Source organism: Microtus pennsylvanicus, chromosome 20 (genome assembly GCF_037038515.1).
Source record: "Microtus pennsylvanicus isolate mMicPen1 chromosome 20, mMicPen1.hap1, whole genome shotgun sequence".
Taxonomy (NCBI): Eukaryota; Metazoa; Chordata; class Mammalia; order Rodentia; family Cricetidae; genus Microtus; species Microtus pennsylvanicus.
In genome coordinates, this window is record NC_134598.1 from 4,092,628 (window position 1) to 4,112,345 (window position 19,718).

The 19,718-nt window shown below is 46.0% G+C and overlaps 1 protein-coding gene across 1 annotated transcript in view; it reads left to right on the top strand.

Annotated features, from left to right (window-relative positions):
• Positions 1-6,676: 6,676 nt before the first annotated feature.
• The window catches only part of C20H12orf56 (chromosome 20 C12orf56 homolog), a 49,046-nt gene continuing 36,004 nt past the window's right edge, over positions 6,677-19,718 (top strand). Inside the window, exons 1-3 of the mRNA XM_075954863.1 lie at positions 6,677-6,928; positions 10,908-11,067; positions 13,695-13,767. Coding sequence (XP_075810978.1) covers positions 6,677-6,928; positions 10,908-11,067; positions 13,695-13,767 — 485 coding nt within the window. The remainder of the gene's footprint in view (positions 6,929-10,907; positions 11,068-13,694; positions 13,768-19,718) is intronic.

Consider the following 19,718-nt stretch of genomic DNA (forward strand, 5'->3'; position numbering starts at 1 on the left):
CAATAAGTCAGGATATCCCTGCAACACTACTGTAACACATTCCCCTACAATAGGGGTATTCTATTTTAGTTAAATATTTAATGTTCTCTTAGAAATTGTGCTGTGAAGTTATGATAAGTGATGACCATGGTGTCATTTCTCCATTATTTATGTATTTGGCGTGTGTCAAATTATTATTTGTATTATTATTATTCGTATTATTTTGGCAAAGGCCATATATATAATAAAGTTAGTATTGCTTGCTCTATCAAAATAAAATAGAGGCCGGGCGGTGGTGGCGCACGCCTTTAATCCCAGCACTTGGGAGGCAGAGGCAGGCGGATCTCTGTGAGTTCGAGACCAGCCTGGTCTACAAGAGCTAGTTCCAGGACAGGCTCCAAAACCACAGAGAAACCCTGTCTCGAAAAACAAAAATAAAAAATAAAGACAGAAATAATCAAATCACTATTTACATTATTTCTCTTGGTAAAGACTCTCTTCTGATTAAAATGATGGCATTTTTATTGTGGGGAATTAAATGAATTCTGGTCTAGGGTTTTTTTGGTTGTTGTTCTTTTTCCTATAAAATCTAGGATTCCTTAGAGAAATTGCCTTCTTTAAAAATTGATCACTATCATTGGCAAAAGAACTGGAAGAGAAAATAGGTAACTATGGTTTTATATATATTGTCACCATGAATTAAACTAATATCTCATTAGTGTTTAGGTAGATTGAGAACTAGAGTTTCAATTAATGAGTTATTAAATGCTCAGGAATTAGCTTTCTTTCCCTCATTCATCAATTGTCCTTGGCAATCTGTTTGCCTCTCTTTCAAATGACACCTTTCTGTCATTTAATCCAAATAAAAATGCCGGCGTGACTCTGATCTGCTCATAATTGATTCTGTGAATTATTTTTGGGTTTTCTTTCATCCCGTAGACATTTTGAGTACTCAGGTAGCCAATGTATAAAGCACAAGGTTTTAGAGTCCTGTGTTGTGAAAAACCAAGTATTTCTGTGCATGATCCACTCTCGGTGTTTACAACAGGCTCAGAAACCAAGGCTGTTCTAGAACTCTCTGTGTAGTTGTAGGGTGCGCGTCCACCTTTACCTTACCCCTTCTGTTTCCCACTGTGTAGGTGGGGCTCTGGAAAGGTAGTGAGAACACAAGGGTGGAGCCCCTCATTTTACAGAAAAACTCCATTTCCTCCACCACTGGAGGTTATGAGAAAATAGTTCTGAGCCAGGTTAAAGGTGATGGTGGTGTGCTTGGCAGGCAGAGGCAGACAAAACTCTGTGAGTTCAAGACAGGTCTGGTCTACAGAGTGAGTTCCAGGACAGCCAGAGCTGTTGCACAGAGAAACACTGCCTTGAAACATCAGAAAAGAAAAACCTTCTGCATGCCAAAGAAAGGTCCTCCCCTGACACTGGATCTGATAATACCTTCCTCTTGGATTTACAGACTCCAGAACTTCGGGGTATGTTTGTTATTTAACTCCCCCAGTCCACAGCGGTGTGTTATAGCAGCCCACAGTGACTAAGGCCGTGTCTCAAACCTAGCTTGTCTTCTCCACAAAGTCTGTCTCCGTGTAGAGCGGGTTGGTAGTTGTTTCTCTCTGTGAATGTTTCAACACAGCGCAGTGCCGTCACAGTCATTCTTTCTGCTGGGACTAACTTTGCTTTGTTGTTCTTTTGTTCTTCTCTGTGTAGCCCTGACTGCCCTGGAACTCGATCTGTAGATCAGGCTGGCCTCCAATTCAGAGATCCTTGCACTCACAGAGGCAAGCGCCTCTGCCTTCTGAACGCTGGGATTAAAAGTGTGCACCGCCACCGCCCAGCTTGTTGCTGACTTTTATGTTAAACATTTTTTTATTTATTGCATGCAGGTAGGGTGCCCACATGTCCAGGTCAGAGGACAACTTTCAGGAGTTGGTTCTCCCCTCCAAGGTAGATTCCAGGGATTGAACTCAGGTCATCAAGCTTGGAGATAGAAATCTTTACCCATGAACTGTCTCACCTTCCTGTTTATGGTTATTCTTCATAGCCAATAACATGGTTTGGTTCTATATTTCTGCATAGTGGTTCCCCTTCTCCACTTTTTTAAATTTAAATTTTGTTTTTTATTTAATGTACGTGGATGTCCTGTGTGCATGTGTGCCTATGCACCGTGTTCATGTTCATGGAGGCCAGAAGAGGGCATTGGATCCCCTAGAACTGGAGTTACAGATGGTTGTGAGCCACTGTGTGGGTGCTGGGCATCAAACCCAGATCTCCTGGAAGTGTAGCAAGTGCTACTGAACATCTCTCCAGCTCGTTTTCTGTTTTGTTGAGAGAGTTTTATGTAGCCGAGGCTGGCCTCTAACTTGCTGTCTACAGGGATGACCTTGAAGTCTTGATTCTCCTCATTCCACAGGCATCCCCAGCGCTAAGAACACATACCTCACTGCTGGTACTGTTTTATGTTAGACCCTCAATGCTCCTCTGGGACTTCAAAAAAATAAAGGGCTATCTTTAGGTGCTATGATTTGAGTGAATCTTTGCTTTATTCTAAATTTTTGGATATAAAAATATTCTGTGTTTGTATGTTTCATAATAAAACGTTTAAAAAGTTGCTCCAGGGCTCAGAAGTTCAGGGCACTGGCCCTTCTGGAGCCAGCGGTGGCTCACAACCATCTACAATGAGATCTGATGCCCTCTGCTGGTGCTCGGGTGTACATGCAGGCAGAAAAATGACTACAAAGAAAGGAGAAAGAAAGCTAGAAGAAGCACTCACCTTTAACCCCACGTTAATCCCAGCATCAGGAGGAAGAGGCAGGTTAACCTCGAGTTTGAGGCCAGCTTGGTCTACACAGTGAGATGCTGTCTCCAAAGGGGGAAGGGGCTGCTTGCAGCTGCAGACACTCTTTGTGCACTGAATAACTTGACTCCATCATGAAGTCGTCCAAATTTCCTTACTCAGGCTTGTGCTGACTCGTTCCTCTGAAGTGTCTTGCTTTTTACCTCTTTCATCATTAACATATTTTAGTGATTTTACTTTATATTAAATTCGTGTGGTTGTCTTATGTATTAGTGTGTTCGAATTTTTGTTGTTTTGTTTTGAGGCAAGGTCTTACTACGTAACCTGTGTGGCCTTGAACTCACAGAGATCTGCCTACTTCTGCCTCCTAAGTGCTGAGACTAACGGTATGCCCCACCACACCCAGACCTTTAAAAAAGCTATCTTTGTTTCTGGAGACTGGATCTCAGACAGCCTAGGCGGCCTGGAGTTTCCTGAGTGGCTGAGGCTGTTGGCGCTGCAGATGCTCTTGGCTCTGTGTGGTCGGGTTACGGCACACTCCACTGTCCCCAGCTGTTGTAGCCAGTTCATAAAGCCTGAGAGCAGTATTCTGGTTCTCTTTGTATATAATACCTTCTCAGTAAACACTGGCAAAAAACATGGAATTGAACTACAAAGAACAGAATCATGAGTTTCTACCCACTGCGTTGGCTTTCATCTTCCCTTCCTAGTGTGTTTCCCATCAGTATGTGCTAAGGCGAAAGTCACATTAGCAGAAGTTCGTTCATGGTGGCTTCTTGGCCAGAAAAGATGTTGAGGGGATGTGGTCAGTTGGTAGCATGCTTGTCTAGCATGCACGGAGCCTTAGGTGCGATCCCATCATGAAACAAAGCCACAGCCAAACTATGCACGTGACTCCAACACTCCGAAGTAGAAGTTCAAGGTCAGCTCGAGCCACGCGGGACTCTTGGAAAAGAAAAAGCTAGAAAATAGGGCAGATGCGCTGGCTTGCATTTTTTTTTGTTTTAAAAACTTATTTAATTTTATGTGTATGAATGTTTTCATGTATGTATACAATGTGAGTGCCTGGTGCACTTGGATGTCAAAAGAGGGCAATGGGTCACTGGGACTGGAGTTTGAATGTCCATGAGTTGCCATGTGGATGCTGGAAATGGAAGGCAGTTCCTCTTCAAGAGTAAGTGCTCTAAACTGCGGAGCCGCCTCTCCAGCTCCCTCTTTTTACTATATTTTCATTAGGCATCTGTGTGCGTGTGTGTGCACATGTGTGAATTATGTGCACGTTTGTGTGCACTAGCAGGAAATCTAAGATGGACTAATAAAAGACTAAAGTGTTACTCTGTGTGTTTAATGTGCATGAGGCACATACATGAGGACAGGTGGGTGGTAGTGGTACATGCCTCTGTGTGGCCAAATGTGTGTGTGGGGTGTCTGCTGTCATTGCCTCTCAATCTCCATTTTATTGTCCTGAGACAAGCTCTGTCTCTGTCTTAGTTAGGGTTTCTTTTGCTGTGAAGAGACTCATGACCATGGCAACTCTTATAAGGAAAAGGTTAGCCTTTTGAGGTTAGCTCATACAAGTAATCCTCCCTTCTTCTCGTAGAAATGTTTATCAAACGCTTGGTTGCTCAGAATCTATGCCAAATGTTTCTTGAGTTTGGAGAGGCTTAGAAGGCAAAGAAACATGTGATTGCTGTGTGGTGGCGCACGCCTTTAATCCCAGCACTCGGGAGGCAGAGGCAGGCGGGTCCCTGTATGTTCGAGGCCAGCCTGGTCTACAGAGCGAGTGCCAGGACAGCCAGAGCTACACTGAGAAACCCTGTCTTGAAAAGCCAAAAGGGGGGGAAAAAGACAAGAAAGTAAGTGCTTATCTCAGGGACATTTAGGTTAGCTGCCTATGGAAAGATTAGGAAAGCCCAGGGGAACGTGGACACTTCAATGTCTGCAGGACTTTCTGGTCTTCCACTCTTTGGCAGGCAGGGCAAGCGTTAGTAGATGCCTTTCATATGTGATGAGACTTAGACTTTGCAAGGTTAAGTGATGTTTCCCCCTAAAAATCTCACAGATAGTGAGCCACAGGGTTAGTCATCTAATCCAATCCTCCTGCCTCCAAATCCAGTACGATTTTCTCTGTGGTTGACCTTATCCCTGTAATCTGAACTTTGCTGTTGCCCTGGCAACGGTGTGGAACACTTGAGTCCTAGAAACCATGATACTGGCTTCTCTGTGGGTCGCCAGGCTTAAATGAGGTCATCATCAGTCCCATTTTTGTGTGCTTCATCTTAAGGTTTATTAAGGTTGGTGTCTTGGTCACCAAAAGATGTCTGATCCCTAGTCAGCTTTGGGGCACTGCCTGTTCTGGTCATGGTCCCCACATTCTGTTTACCTTGGTCCTGGGAAGTGGGTAGAAAACAAGAAACCCAGAGACAGGACAGAGGTCTGAAGTGGGGCTCTCCCCCTTGGTCTTCACTTTCTCCCTCTGCTGTTATAGTCACTTGTCACTGAGCCGCTGTTGTGGGGTTGACTGTTAGGCAGTGGCGAGGGTTTACCTTTCTGCCCACTACCCATAGGAGTCAGGTAAACTCTGGGGACACTCTGAGATTTTGCCAGCAGGTGGCACTTGTACCCTACTCTTACCAAATACAGGCTAAGACAAGAAATAGTGTGTTCTATTTATTACTGCTTTGTTTAGCTAGGCCTAAGCACTTCTCTTTCCCTAGTGTAGGGGGTGAAATATCTGGTTACACACTGCAGTACATTTCGACTCTTCTCCCACACTGGATGGAAAATTGTTTACAGTACTCAACACATAACAGTAAAATGTGAAAGAAGGAGAATATAAATCACAGTTAGGAACATCAGGTTTTATTAAGGGTTGTTGGTAACTGGAGGGATGATATTTTTATTATTGTATCTTTTCCTTGTATTTATTTTGAGACAGGGTCTTGCTGTGCAGTCCAGAACTCACTAGACCGACAAAGTCAGGCCTCCAGTGTGGCTGTCCTCAGGCCTCAGTCTCTGGAATGCTAGGCCTACAGTGTGGGTCACCTGGCTCCATTCTTGGGTCTTTAGATGAATGGGAAGGGGGGAGGGGAAGATGTCTTTCCTAGGATGTGAAATAAAAATGGAAGTGTACACCTAGGGCAAGCAAGTTTCTGTCTGCTTTTCATCTCGTTAACCCAACATTCCGTGCTATTCCAGGCCTGCAAACGTGAAGCGGTCTCTTTATTGCTCTGCGTCTCTAGGGTTGCACAATCCACATCCTTCCACCCATTAGCTTCCATTTCCAGAGGGTCCTTCAACCGTGCATTCATTTTCCGCATTGTTCTCGGGAACACAGGTGCACGGTTTAGATGGTCCTGCGTTACCAGAGCAATTTGTGAGAACCCCCTTGAGACAGCAGGCTTCGGAGACAAAGCTGGAAAGTCAGTGTTATGGTCATACAAACCAGGCAGTGTTCTGGGCAAAGGCGAATTATTATAGGATTCTCAAATCGGTAAAAATCCATGGTTCAAGTTTCTCTTGAACGGGAAATCAGGTTAAAACTTGCCTCCATGATCAATGGAGTTTGTTTGGGACCCTGTGACTCAGTAACTGGATGAGGCCCCTAACTATTCCTTCCCAGACCTTGAGCATTTCTCGGTTGTCAATCAACCTTGCAAAGAAAGACCTCAGTCTCGCCCCGCCCATCGCTGTGAAAGTGCGGACAAAGATTAGGGGCGGGGCAGGGGGCTCGGAAACCGGACCCGGGAGCGGGTTCCTGGAGCTTTGGGGCCGGCTCCCTGCGTCCCGGAGCGGTGGTGGCGGAGGCAGCTGGCGCGCGGCTTTGTGGCGTGCACGGGTTCCACCGAGTGTCGTGGAGGCACAGCCAGCGAGGACACTCTGCCTGGTCGCGGGTGCGGCATGGCTAGCCCCGCTCGGTCCGGCTTCCCGGCGCGCACGAACAGCCGTCTGGACGCGTTCCTGCGGCGGCACCTGGCGCCCGAGGTCTACGACGCCGTCCGCGCCTACGAGCCGTGCATCGTGGTGTCCGACGCAGAGAAGCACACGTTCAAGTACGTTGTGCTCAGCGACCGGCTCATCTACCTGACCGAGAACCCGCCCAAGTCCATCCGGCGGGTCGTGGCTCTGCGGGACGTCGTGGCCATTGACCTGGTGAGGATCGCGGGAGCGCGGGAGGGCGGGCTCCTTCCTAAACTCTCGCACCCCTCTCCTGCACCGGCGAAAGGAGGAGGAACACCTTCTCCATCCCGCCCGCGACTTCCCCACATCTTCTTGTCAGTGAAAGCAGCGGCGCGGGAAAGCTGGGGATTGCGGGAGAATTTGAAATAACGACGCCCCCACCCCCTTCTCAGTCTGTCTACCCCTGCTCCCAGCATTGCGGAGATTTGACAGCTCGTGCCCCTGTAGAAACACACCTTCAAGCCAGCCTCTTGTCCTTTAAACTCCTGGTCTGCAGCGTGTGTGGGAGGAACAGGAGCCCACACCCGCGCAAACTAACGCTGCGAGCGAGTTAAGCTGCCAGGGCTTGTTTACTTTCTAACACGGGACTGGTCCAGGCCAAGTGAGGGAACGAATGAATTTACGTGATGTGCACTGGGTACTTGCCCCTTTCAGGCTGCCACTTGATCCAAACTGGATGAGAAAACTTCCTGGAAGGAGTGTCATCAGAGCCGAGTCTCAGGAGGTACAATCTGGCCTCTCTGAGCGTGTCCCAGTTTCTAGAGTGTTGCCTCCATCTCTCTCTCCTCTGGGAACAGGTTGACTGGAAGAGCCCGCAGCCTCCTCTCCGGTTTCCCCTCCCACTACCTCCTGGTCTCTTTGTCTGCGCTGCTTTCCAGGTGTTTCTTCCTTTCTCCCTTGGGACAGGTGTCTCGCCTCCTTTCTCTCTTGTTTGCCTGAGTCTGTATCTCCGAGGGAGAGGTTGGCAAGGCTCTTGACTGTTTTGCCTAGAAAATCAAAATTTGGTCCAATGCACTATAAGAAAAAAAATAAAATTCAATGAAATTTTATTTTTTAAATTCAGATTTCCCTTGTCAGCTGCGATCACACTGATTTGTTTCTGTAACACTTTTATTTAATGCACTTTTTTTTTATTTCGAGTGAACGTGTGTGTGTTTATTTGTTAGTGTGAGTGTGTATGTGTCATGGTGAGAATGTGGATGTCAGAGGACAGCAAGTGTAAGTCAGGTCTCTCATCTTGAGGGTCCTGGGCTCGAACTCAGGTCTTCAGTCTTGGCATTAAGCACCCTTAGCTGCTGTTAACAACTACGTCATCATCATCTTCTTCTTCTTCTTCTTCTTCTTCTTCTTCTTCTTCTTCTTCTTCTTCTTCTTCTTCTTCTTCTTCTTCTCCTTCTCCTTCTCCTTCTCCTTCTCCTTCTCCTCCTCCTCCTCCTCCTCCTCCTCCTCCTCCTCCTCCTCCTCCTCCTCCTCCTCCTTCTCTTCCTCCACTTCCTCCTCCTCCTTCTCCTCCTCTTCCTCCTCCTCCTCCTTCTTCTGTAAAAAAGTAAATCGTTGTCATTATTTCTGGTCTTCTGAGCTAATTTAAAAAATAAATTGCCTTTACTTTTTTAAAAAAAACAATCAAACAGCCGAGGCAGAATGCAGGAGACTATTAATGCACTATGACTAAGTTCAATCTCCCATTTTGCAAACAAAATGAAACAACTTCCCAAAGCAAACAACCAAAAACCCCAGAAGAATATGTTGAATCTATATATGAGCTGCACAAATCTAACATTCAAACACTGTTTGTAGGGTCATTGTCCCTCCTGGGCAGTGTAGGTGATCATTGGAAGTTGTGATAGCGATTCCTCCCCAGAGATAGCCACACTCCAAATCCTTGGGATCTGGGACTATGTTATAGCAGATGACAAGGGAAATTGAGAATGCTACTCAACTGACTTTAAAATAGGAGTCTGACCTGGGCCTGGTGGCCCACACCTGTAACCCCCGCACTCCAGAAGAGGATCATGAGTTTGGGGCCAAGCAAGACCTTGTTGAAAAGTAAACAAACAGGGGCTGGGGAGATGGCTCGTCAGTTCAGAGTGCACACATACTGTTCTTCCGGAGGACAGAGTCAGTTCCCAGCACCCACTTCATGTGGCTCACACCTGCCTGGAACCCCAGGTATCTGGAGCACCCTGTGCTCACAGGCACATGGCCTTCCTCTACATATACACATAATTAAACTAAATCATTTTAAAAAGTAAATAAATAAAATTAGATAAATTAGTAGTATCCTGGTAGGCACTATGTAGGTGAGAGAGGGAGAGGCAGCCTGAGAAAGACCAGCCAGCATTGCTAGTTTCAGAGGAAGAAGGGATTGGGAGTCTGGAGAAAAAGGGCAGCATCTAGGAGCCGAAAGTGGCCAAGGAGACAGACTTCCCTAGGGGCCTCCAGAAGGGGACAGTCCTGCTGGTACCTTACTGTGAGCTCAGCAAGACCCATTCTTGTTTTTGTTTGGGACTAAATGCAGGCCTGGTGCATCCCAGGCAAGTGCTGATCCACAGAGCTCCCCCACTCACTGATCCCCCAAGACCGGACTCCTGGCTAGACTTCTCACCTCCAGAACTGAATGGAAGCAAGTGTGTGCTGCTGGGTGGCAGCAGTGCTGTGGCAACGTGTCTGAGCGGCCATACGCTCCGTAGGAAGCTGATGCATTTCAGGTGAATGGGCTGTTAAGATTATCCTTCCTGAGAAAGGGTCCTGCCGGGCACAAATGTCTTAATCTCATTTCTGAGATCTTAGAAAACAGGTCTTGGATTGTTATAGTCTAGAGATTTATACTAGACTCCATAGGTTTCCCCTTAAGATGAATGAATGAATGAGTGAATGAATGAATGAAAATTTAATTTTTTGGATTTTTCGAGACAGGGCTTCTCTGTGCAACAGCCCTAGCTGTCCTGGAACTGGTTCTGTAGACCAGGCTGGCCTCGAACTCACAGAGATCTGCCTGCCTCTGCCTCCCGAGTGCTGGGATTAAAGGCGTGCGCCACCATCGCCCGGCTATAATTTGATATTTTTATTAGTTCTTTGAGAATCTCGTCATCCCCAGTTTCTTACATCACATGTCGTCACCCTCTGGGTTACGCCAAGGCGGCCACACTTTGACAGTGTCACTGTGAGCAGCTTGAGAACCCGCCTTCCCTTTGCTGAAATCGTGTCCCTGGGCGCTGCCCTCTCTCGGAGACCGCATCTCTGTGTGCCTTCCCTTGTCCTCACTTCTCACCTTGCTCTGCAAGCGCGTCTGCTGGTCAGCTAATGCCCACTTGTCTCGGTTCCCTCTCTGCCTTTGTCCTTGTGTCACGTGGACATCTGGAAGCCCCAGAGCAAGCTAGCCCTAGCGCTTCTGGGCCCCAGCTCTCCCGGTTTGCTATGTGGTAGACACCTGTGAATCTAAGGTGTAATTACAGTTCTGGGGGGAAAAAAACCAACCAATCAAATGAACAACTAACAAACAAACAAACAAAACAACAACCCTGCAAGCAGGTAGACGAAATCCCATTTTCTCGTCTAAAGAAAAGAAGGAAAAGGATGGAGGTAGTGGCTATAAAAAGTTAGATCAGAAATGTATACATGTTTTAGAGCAGTGAAATTTCTCTTTTAGGAGGAAAAAACTGTTTAAGTGTCTTTACAGGCGTTTGATCTGGTTCATCTCAGTTGACTAGAAAGCTTGGGCATGCCTCTAAAGTGCTATGTTTTCATTAAAAGCTACTTTTGAAGGTATTCTGTAGAGGTCTGCTGTTGTGTAGACTATACACACACACACACACACACACACACCTTAAAAACCACAAAGTGGAGATGCACACACACATACACGAAGTGGAGATACACACAGACAGTCAGACACACACTTATTATAAACAATGAGGTTTATAAAAAAGGAATGTGTATTAACAAAAACACCATTGCTTTTTATTGTATAAATGGTTTCCTGGCCTCTGTTGCCTGTTGTATTTTTCGTAGGAACTAGAACAATTAGAGAAAGAATTGAGAACAAGAAGAGAAAATGTACCCCAGTGGAAAATTACGGAAACAACTCGCGTGAAACTCACCCTTAGTGTACAGGATTTATTTTCCCCAAATAATTAGGCGTTCTGTTCAATGAGAGCAAATTCTTTTTCAGATCGACGATTACCCAGAATTTTTGAATTCACCTGATAGAGAGATCAACCAACATATTCGTATTGTCTATTCGTCAACCGTTTTGAAAAAAGCGTGCGGAAAATCCAAAGGTGTCGGGAAATTCCTATCTTCCCTTCACCACAGCAAGGCTAACAGGAAAGGTATGTAGTACATGACATTAGAAAAACTCAGCTGCTTTTTTTTTTTTTGAGACAAGGTTCCCCTACCTTTTAACACCCATAGATTAAAAGAATTTGTTTTTCTGGTGAAGAAGTATAGCGGGAAAAGAGAAGGCTCATGCACCTGGGTCTAGACTATCCATCGGCAAGCTTGGGCCTCCCACTAGGAAGGGATGATCATTTAAAAACATTTGTTCTTCAAAAAAAAATTTTGGAACTGGATGTGGTGGCACACACCTGCAATCTCAGCACTTGGAAGGCCGAGGCAGGAGGATTATAAACTCAAGCCAAGCTCCTATCTAGGAAAAGAAGTAGAAAACAAAAGAGAAAAATTGCTGTTGCTGCATCCCTGGCTGTAGTTAAATTTGTAGAATGAGCTGTATTAGACCCTTGGAAACAGAGATCTTAGTATCCAGGATGGGGAATGAATGACTCTGGCTGTGCTGTGGGCAAGGGGATTGATAACCAGGAAGCAGGGTGGGGCCACTGGATAGAAAACTAAGAAGCAGCATCAAGTCATGGATGCTCAGCTAATCAGGCCAAACAGGGTTCTTCCTAAGGAAGGCTGCGGTGGTCACACATTACCTGGGGGAATATGAAGGACGGGGACTCAAATGAGACTCACAGAGCGACCATAGATAGAGGATGCAGGGTTCTGGGATTCTTGCTTTTGAGATAGTTTTATTTTTCTGAATAGCTTTTTTTTTTTCCTGCATAGCTCAGGTTTGTGGTTGAGACAACTTGCTGTTCTTACAGAGGACCTCGGTTCAGACCCCAGCACCCACAGGTGGCTCACAGCCATCCGTAACTCTGGTTCCAAGCGATTCAGTGCCCTCCTCAGACCTCCATGGGCACCAGACACAGAGGTGGTGCAATGCACTTATGCACATAAACAAACAAACAAAATGACTGCATCCTTAACAAAGAATGGGAACTGGGAAGTGACAGTCTGAGGTGGCCCGTGGGTAACCCCTTCTTTGAGCACCCATTTACTGTCCGCTAGACTCCACGTCAGAACGAGAGCCTTCCAGAGTCAGCCACCCAGTGGAAGGAAGTCGTGTCATGTTTTCCCCTTTAATGGACAAGCACCTCTGCGCATGGAAACTGTTTGTCCCAGGCACAATTAGCGGGGTTATGAAATCCCTGGTTGCTCACCAAGTCTCTTGTTGCACTAATTAGGGTAGCGAACTGGTGTTGCTTGCCTTAAATGCATATTCAACCTGCCTGCAAGCCTAGTTTCCTTGGCTCCTTTTCAACGTGGATAGGACCGTGAAAATATATTAAAAGAACATACTGAATTGGGTTGTAGTTTATGAAATTGCAGTGGCTAGAAACTTTGCAAACGATATTAAACAGTGAAGAAATTATGTTGTGTACATATTTGTGACTAGTCGCAGAGTCCCTTCTGTCTGCTCTTTACCTTCACCCCAAAGATATTATCAGACACATTTTTCTGCAAGCTGACCTTGAATGCACAGAGATCTACCTGCCTCTGCCTCCCGAGTGCTGGGATTAGAGGCACACCACCATTCCTGGCCCCATCTGACATGTTTGTGCAGATGTTCTTTGAAACACAATTCTACCACCACCACCACCACCACCACAAGAAACGATACATATTATAAGATAAGAGCATTCATTCTTTCCATCATGATGATGTTGGGTGCTTGATGTTTTCTGTTGTCTTGCACACTGTTTGACTAGGGTATTCCTATATATGTAGGACCCTGGGTTCACCTCCTCTAGGACCCTGTGGTTTACCTCCTGTAGGACCCTGTTGTTTACCTCTTGTAGGACCCTTACCCCTATAAGACCTTATGGCTCACCTCCTGTAGGACCCTGTGGTTTACCTCTTAGCTGCTCTGTTATGTGGTCCTACAGGAAGGGGTGGACTCATGCCTGTCTGACCAGCTGTGTGAAAATAGCTATTACCATAGTCTTTAATGTTAAGGATGATGTCATGCCAAGAGAAGCAGCAAGCATTAACTACTGAGTAGTTAAATAAAGACAATTATTAGCACTGACTGCTAACCTCCTGGGTGAAAGCCCAGGGAATATTTTTATCGTGTGGCAAAGTTGTCCACTCTCCAGTCACCTTGAATATCTGAACAAAGGAAACTCAGAGTCCAGATCATCTGCAGTAAAAATACGTGGTTTAAATAATCAGATACAGTTGTTAGGTCCAGCTTTTTCAAGGGCTATAGAGAAAAAGCAGTTTTTTCCCTCTCATGAACATGCCTGTGTTCTTATGTGGGCCACAGTCAGCATTTTGGATTTTCCGTATTTAGATGCGGAGTGGCTATTAAACGTGGCTCATCAACTTGGTGTCTGAGCCGTTGCTCTCTGGAGAGTGGGATAGCTTCAGGATTTTGTCATTCTTGCCTGTACCCACAGCCTCAGGTATGTGGTGTCTAGGAGCTCAGACATTCCACAAACAGAAGCAGACCACGACCTACTTCACTTCCTCCCCATTACGAATGAAGACTTCAAGCCGACAGAAGGAGGCAGTGGCCGTGGCAATAGACGGCTGTGTGACTACCCTTGATGACATTAGGTCCTCAAGAACTCACATCACTAGTTAATGACCACATCACTCTTTTGTTTTTAAGTCAAGCAAGATAATAATGGACCTACTTTTTGGAGAAGAAAAGATCCTAGGAGTCCGAACAAATCCTCTCTCAGGTGAGATTATTTTATCTTTTTTTTTTTTTAAATGTTTATTTATTATGTATACAATATTCTGTTTTTGCGTGTATGCCTGCAGGCCAGAAGAGGGCACCAGACCTCATTCCAGATGGTTGTGAGCCACCATGTGGTTGCTGGGAATTGAACTCAGGACCTTTGGAAGAGCAGGCAGTGCTCCTAACCTCTGAGCCATCTCTCCAGCCCCGAGATTATTTTATCTTGCTGATCAAAACTTACGTTGCAGTTTGGTTTGTTTTAAAAATATGTTTTTACATATTGTATGTGTGGTGTGTGTGCCTGTGTGTGCATGCAAGTGTGTGTATGTGAGTGTGTGCATGTGAGTGTGTGTGTGCAAATGTGTGCATATGAGTGTACATGAGGATGCACCACGTTGTGCAACGTGGAGACCAGAGGGTACATTGTGGGTTCTAGGGATTAAATTTAGGTCATCTGCACTGGTGCTTGCTACTTCATCTGCTGAGCCATCTCACTGGCCCTCAATTTAAAAAAAATACATTTTTCTACTACTTGCTTTAGATTCATTCTGTGTATATCATGTATGTAGCAATAAAAAAATTATTTTGAAAAAAAACTTTTCCAAATTAAAATCCAGTTAATTAAAATGACACAATATGATATTATATTTTTCATTTTCATGGAATATATACATACCACAATATCACTTTAATAGATTAAAGTTGAATTAAAAGTAATTATTAACCTTAAACTCTTCGTAGAGCAAAATGTTAGGACTCGTAACATTTCTTGGTTTTGCTTTTTCTTTTTGAGACAGGGTCTTAGATAGCCGAGGCTAGCCTCTAACTCACTATGGAACTAGGGATAACCTTAACCCAGGACTTTGTGTATTTGAGATAAGTACTCTTCCAAGTGGGCCACACCCTGAGCCCTGAGCCCTGTAATGGCTAAAGGCGAGTAAGGTAGAATTTGTGTCCTTGAGAATCAAACCTGCTTTCCAACGTCTGCCTGGAAGTTATGTAATGGTAAATACGCTCCGTGCTCCAGGTGAGTTGACAGAATTTGCCTAAGAGATTTAAAGAGGGGAAGTAAGTTGTGGAGGGGTAAGGCTTCCAGGTGACAGTTGATAACAGGATAGTTCGTAAGGGGGTGGAGCCATCAAGGAGAGCGGACACAGAACAGGAATCAGGCTGTGGACGGGCAGGTGATACACAGAACAGGAATCAGGCTGTGGACCTGCAGGTGATACACAGAACACAAATCAGGCTGCGGACGGGCAGATGATACACAGAACGCAAATCAGACTGTGGTGACTCACCTTGATTGTCAACCTGACACATCAGGAAGGAGACCTCAGTTCAAGAACCGCCCCCATGAGATGGGCCCGTGGGCATGTCTGAAGGGGCAATTTCTTGGTTGCTAGTTGCCGCAGGAGAGCCCACTCCACTGTGGGTGGAACCATCCCTAGGCAGATAGGCAGGCCTGGGCTGTGCAGGAAAGCTGGCTGAGCAAGCCAGATGAAGTTATTCTGTAAGCAACATTTCAGGCTCCTCCCACACTTCCCAGTGCCCGCTTGTGACTTTGAACAAGCCCTTTCCTCTTAGTCCCTTTTGGGCATAGTATTTATGACAGTGATAGAAAATGAATACAGGACATAAGCAAGCCTCAAAATAGAACACGAAGGGAAATTGGGCACGTATTTTGGAAGGCCTTTCTTTAAGATTTGTTTTATTTTGTTTTGTGTGTGTGTGTGTCTCCCTGTGTGTTTTCGTGAAGGTTAGGAGAGGACATCAGATACTGACTTCACTGGAAGTGAAGGGAAAGCCAGTATAAATTTTAAGGAGATATTCTCCTCTCATAACCTGAAGTATAATACTACCATACGTGGAGAGACCACGTGACTTCCCGCCTGGGGAGTGTCGGAAGACTGTGGTCTGCAGGACAGGTGCTTAATGTTTCTCGAGTGCGTGACTGTGCTCCATACATAAGGCTTAGCCGGACTTGTGTGGTTTAGGTTTGCGGGAATTGATTTGACCTCTGCCACATGGTGTGAGCTTGCACTGCTGCCGTGAAGGCCATAGTTGCTGAGCTCATGGTGGAAGCAAGGCACCGAATGAATATTGGAGCGTGACTTCAAGGCTTGAAAAGATGCAGGGAGAGGCAGGTATGGCCAAAGCCATTGACGTGCTTTTAGAGTCAACCGTCACCAGAGCATATTTTGGCTTATGCTAGTCCCCAAATTTCTGACAAATACTCTTGTCGTTTCCCCCATTGAGAATGATGAATGGCTGGGCTGGGAGGTAGCAGCGCACACCTTAACCCTAGCACTTGGGAGGCAGAGACAGGTGGATCTCTGGGAGTTCGAGGCCAGCCTGGTCTACGGAGTTTCAGGACAGCCCGGGCGACACAAAGAAACCCCGTTTCAAAAACACAGGAACAAAAGAAGGTAGAATGACGGATGGTTAGCATGGTCTAGACACCGAAGAGAGAACCTGTTGAGACTGGCACTTAGAGCTTCGACTTTACAAAGGAGTTTGTTGAAATAGCAGGAGAGTTCCACACTCGTTCACAGGGGTAGCCTTCTCTCATCTGTTGCTCTAATCACACATAGCCTAGTTCTTGTCTTCGTGTTCTCTGTTAGATGAACAGTGCTGAGCACAATCAGCCAGGGCTAGAATTGAACCCGAGTGATACAGGAAAGGAGAGGAAAAGCCATGGGTTGGCCCAGGTGGCTCTGGGTGTGTGGGGCACAGGACTCTGCTCTGATGTTTGTCAGACAGCTTCCTTTTCTCTCCCTGAGTCCTGTATCCTACCTGGGGCAGCCAGGTTTGAAACTCACGTTGTCCAACTCCCGCTACTGGACAGAAGCCGATTCTCATTTTGCATTAAAATCCCAGGGAAGGTTTGTAACTATCGCACCGGCACAGCTGACTGAAAATACCCAGCCTAGTGTGGGGACCAGAGGCTCTGGAAACACGACAGCTTGTGTGTTGACATGTGGAATCGGGAGTCTCTACATAAAGGGCGTGTGGACAGACAGAGTTGTCTCTGTTCTGAGCGTGTTCTCGCAGTGTCGGCTCCGTAATTAGACATCAGAACCAGGAGCCTGAGCGAAAGGCAGGCTGGGTGGAAACACCAATTAGCGGGCCGAAGGATGTGCGCAGGTGCAGAGCTTCTCAGCGCCTCTTAGAAGCAGGCCGAAGCCTAATTATGAGAAGCTGCCAGTCAGAAGGACGCTGCTGTCTTGGGACATCAGACTTGGAGAAATGCCATCGCTTCGGGACAGCAATAAACAATGGGCTTTCAAGGCCTAGGGGATGGAAAACTGATCTCTGACCATGAGTGTTTAGGTTTCTCTCTCCTTAGGATAACTTCGTTAGTGGATATTTCCAAGTTTTTGTAGATCTTATGAAATAAAGCACAGGGAGTTATCTTAGTTTTTTTAAAAAAGTTCATACTTGTGTATGAGTGAGTGTATGTTTTTGTGGGAGTGTGCCCTTGCATGTGTAGAGGCCAGAGCATGATGTCAGATGTCCCCCTCTGAAACAGGGTCTCGCACAGCTAGCCTGCAAGCCTTAGGGATCCTCCTGTCCCTGTCCCCCACCTCCTGAGGTTCTGGGGATCCTCCTGTCTCTGTCCCCCACCTCCTGAGGTCCTCAGGGATCCTCCTGTTCCCCACCTCCCATGCGTGTGCAGCAAGCATTCTTACCTTCTCTGCGCCATCTCCTTGCCCCCCCCCCTTATTTTAAGAAAAGTGTTTTCTGGCCTGGTGAAGAGTTCTGTAAACCTGGGAGTCAGGGGGATGAAAACGAAGCTCTCCCACTGTTAATGGGATCTTGGCTTGTTTAGCAGCTTAGTTTAGAACACTCACCCTCCCGGTTGCCGTTTCTCGAGATGCCATTGCAACAAGTCTGTGCAGTATCTGTAAGAGGAAGGCATGTGAATTGCATCATGTGGCTCACACATTTAAAGGCAGGGTCCCTAAATGTGGAGAGTGTGATGGGTGACACATGATCTCATGTGATGTCGTAGCGGCAATACAGTCTGTAGGTTTCTCACACATAGGCTTTGAATGTGTCCTTCAGACTTAAGTGACTGTATGTCTCCCATAGGTGGGGTGTCTTGACACTGCAGCTCCACAGAGGAACTTGACATCCAGGGCTCAAACCCCATGTGGACAGGGATGTTCTGGCGTCCTTCGACTGTATTCATATTTCCCTCCCAAGACTCCACTGCAAGCACATCCTCCTTTAACTGAACAAACACTACTAAGCAAGAAAGAAGGAAATAATGTTACCAGGGCAGAGCTCACTGAAATAAACAAAGATAGAGGGGCTGGAAAAATGGCTCAGTGGGTGAGAAGGCTTGTTGCTCTTGCAGAAAACTGGAATTTGGTTTCCAGCATTGATGTTGGGTGACCCTCAACCACCTGTGACTCCAGCTCCTGAGGTTCCAGTACCACCCTAGGGCCTCTGTGGGGATCTGCACACATGTGTACGTACACATACATAAGTAAAAACAGGAATGGCGACAGTAGAAAGGATGACCACGTCGTCTCCCGTCCTCCTCTTTATTCTAACAATTCCCAGTGATGGCAGGCATTTTGGAGAAGGATGGGGGCTCCCCCCCCCCACTTTCATACACACTGAATTTCCATAGTATTGTGGCAGTGCATAAATTCAGGAGACAAAGACTCAGGAAGCGTTGGAATCCGGTCACTATGGGAATGCCAAGCCCTCAGCAGTGTTTGCTCATCTCGGTGCATGTTCCCGGGAGCTGCTTAAACCTCACTCTGAAACTCAATGCCTTGTGCACACCTCAGTATTTATCATGCTACAGTGTTGCCCAAGAGAAACTTTGTGACCGTTTCATAACCACCATGTGATGTTTTTATTGAGTGAAAGCAGCTGCTGCCTAAATTTTAGACAAGTGACATTTCAGCTGTAGGCACAGATGTTGAGGTGCGGAGAGTGAGCCAGTGGCTGGAACTTAGAACAGTCAATAGTGCCCTACAGATAAGAATGGATGCTGTTTGTTTAAAATTCACCTAAGATATGGGCTTGAGAGATGGCTCAGCAGTTGAGAGCCCTGGCTGCTCTTGCAGAGGACACAGGTTCCATTCCCAGCTCCCACATGGCAGCTCAGAATTGTCTGGAAGTCCAGTTCCAAAGGATCCAATGACCTCTTCTGGGTTACACATGGCACACATGTGGTGCTCAGATAGACATGCAGACAAAACACCTGTGTAAATAGATATTAAGATAAAATACCCCTGAAAAGACCCCAATTTAAGAACAAATTTTAAAAAGTACCTTTCCAGGTTTTTGGAGGTTCTAATCGTACAAAAGAGAAAGGTACCCTTACTATAAAAACATAAACCATTAATTGAAGATGTTCATAGTTGGTACTTACAATCCCAGCATCTCAAACACTTCGTAGGTCTTTTCATATCGATTCTTTACAGAAACCTTTGCAGTTGGTGCATCCATCATTCCTCTTTAGGGGTTCAGAGCCAATTAAAGTGTCAAATACCAAAATTACCACATAAAAAATTTTATTTTTATTTGTATGTGTTGGTGTGTGTATACCCATGCGTGTGCAGGTGCCTGAGGACACCAGAAGAAGGCATTGTTGAAAAAGGACCATTGAGCTGGAATTACAGGTGGTTGTAAGCCATCCGGTGTGAGTACTGGGAACAAATCTCTGGTCTTCTGCAAGAGCAACAGCTCTTAACAACCACTGAGCCATCTCCCCAGCCCCCCAAAGTTTAAAGATCTAGCTGACTTTTATTTGTGATTCTAGAACCAGCCACTACCTTAATCTATGAAGTAAAATTATTCTGATGAACAGAGTAGAAAAAGATGAACTTGAAGGTGGAAATAGACCAAAGACTGCTTTGGTCTTCACAGCATCTATGGAGGGTCATAGTGGAAGGCTGTCCTCCCGATGTTGAGTGAGGTTGAGTTGAGTTT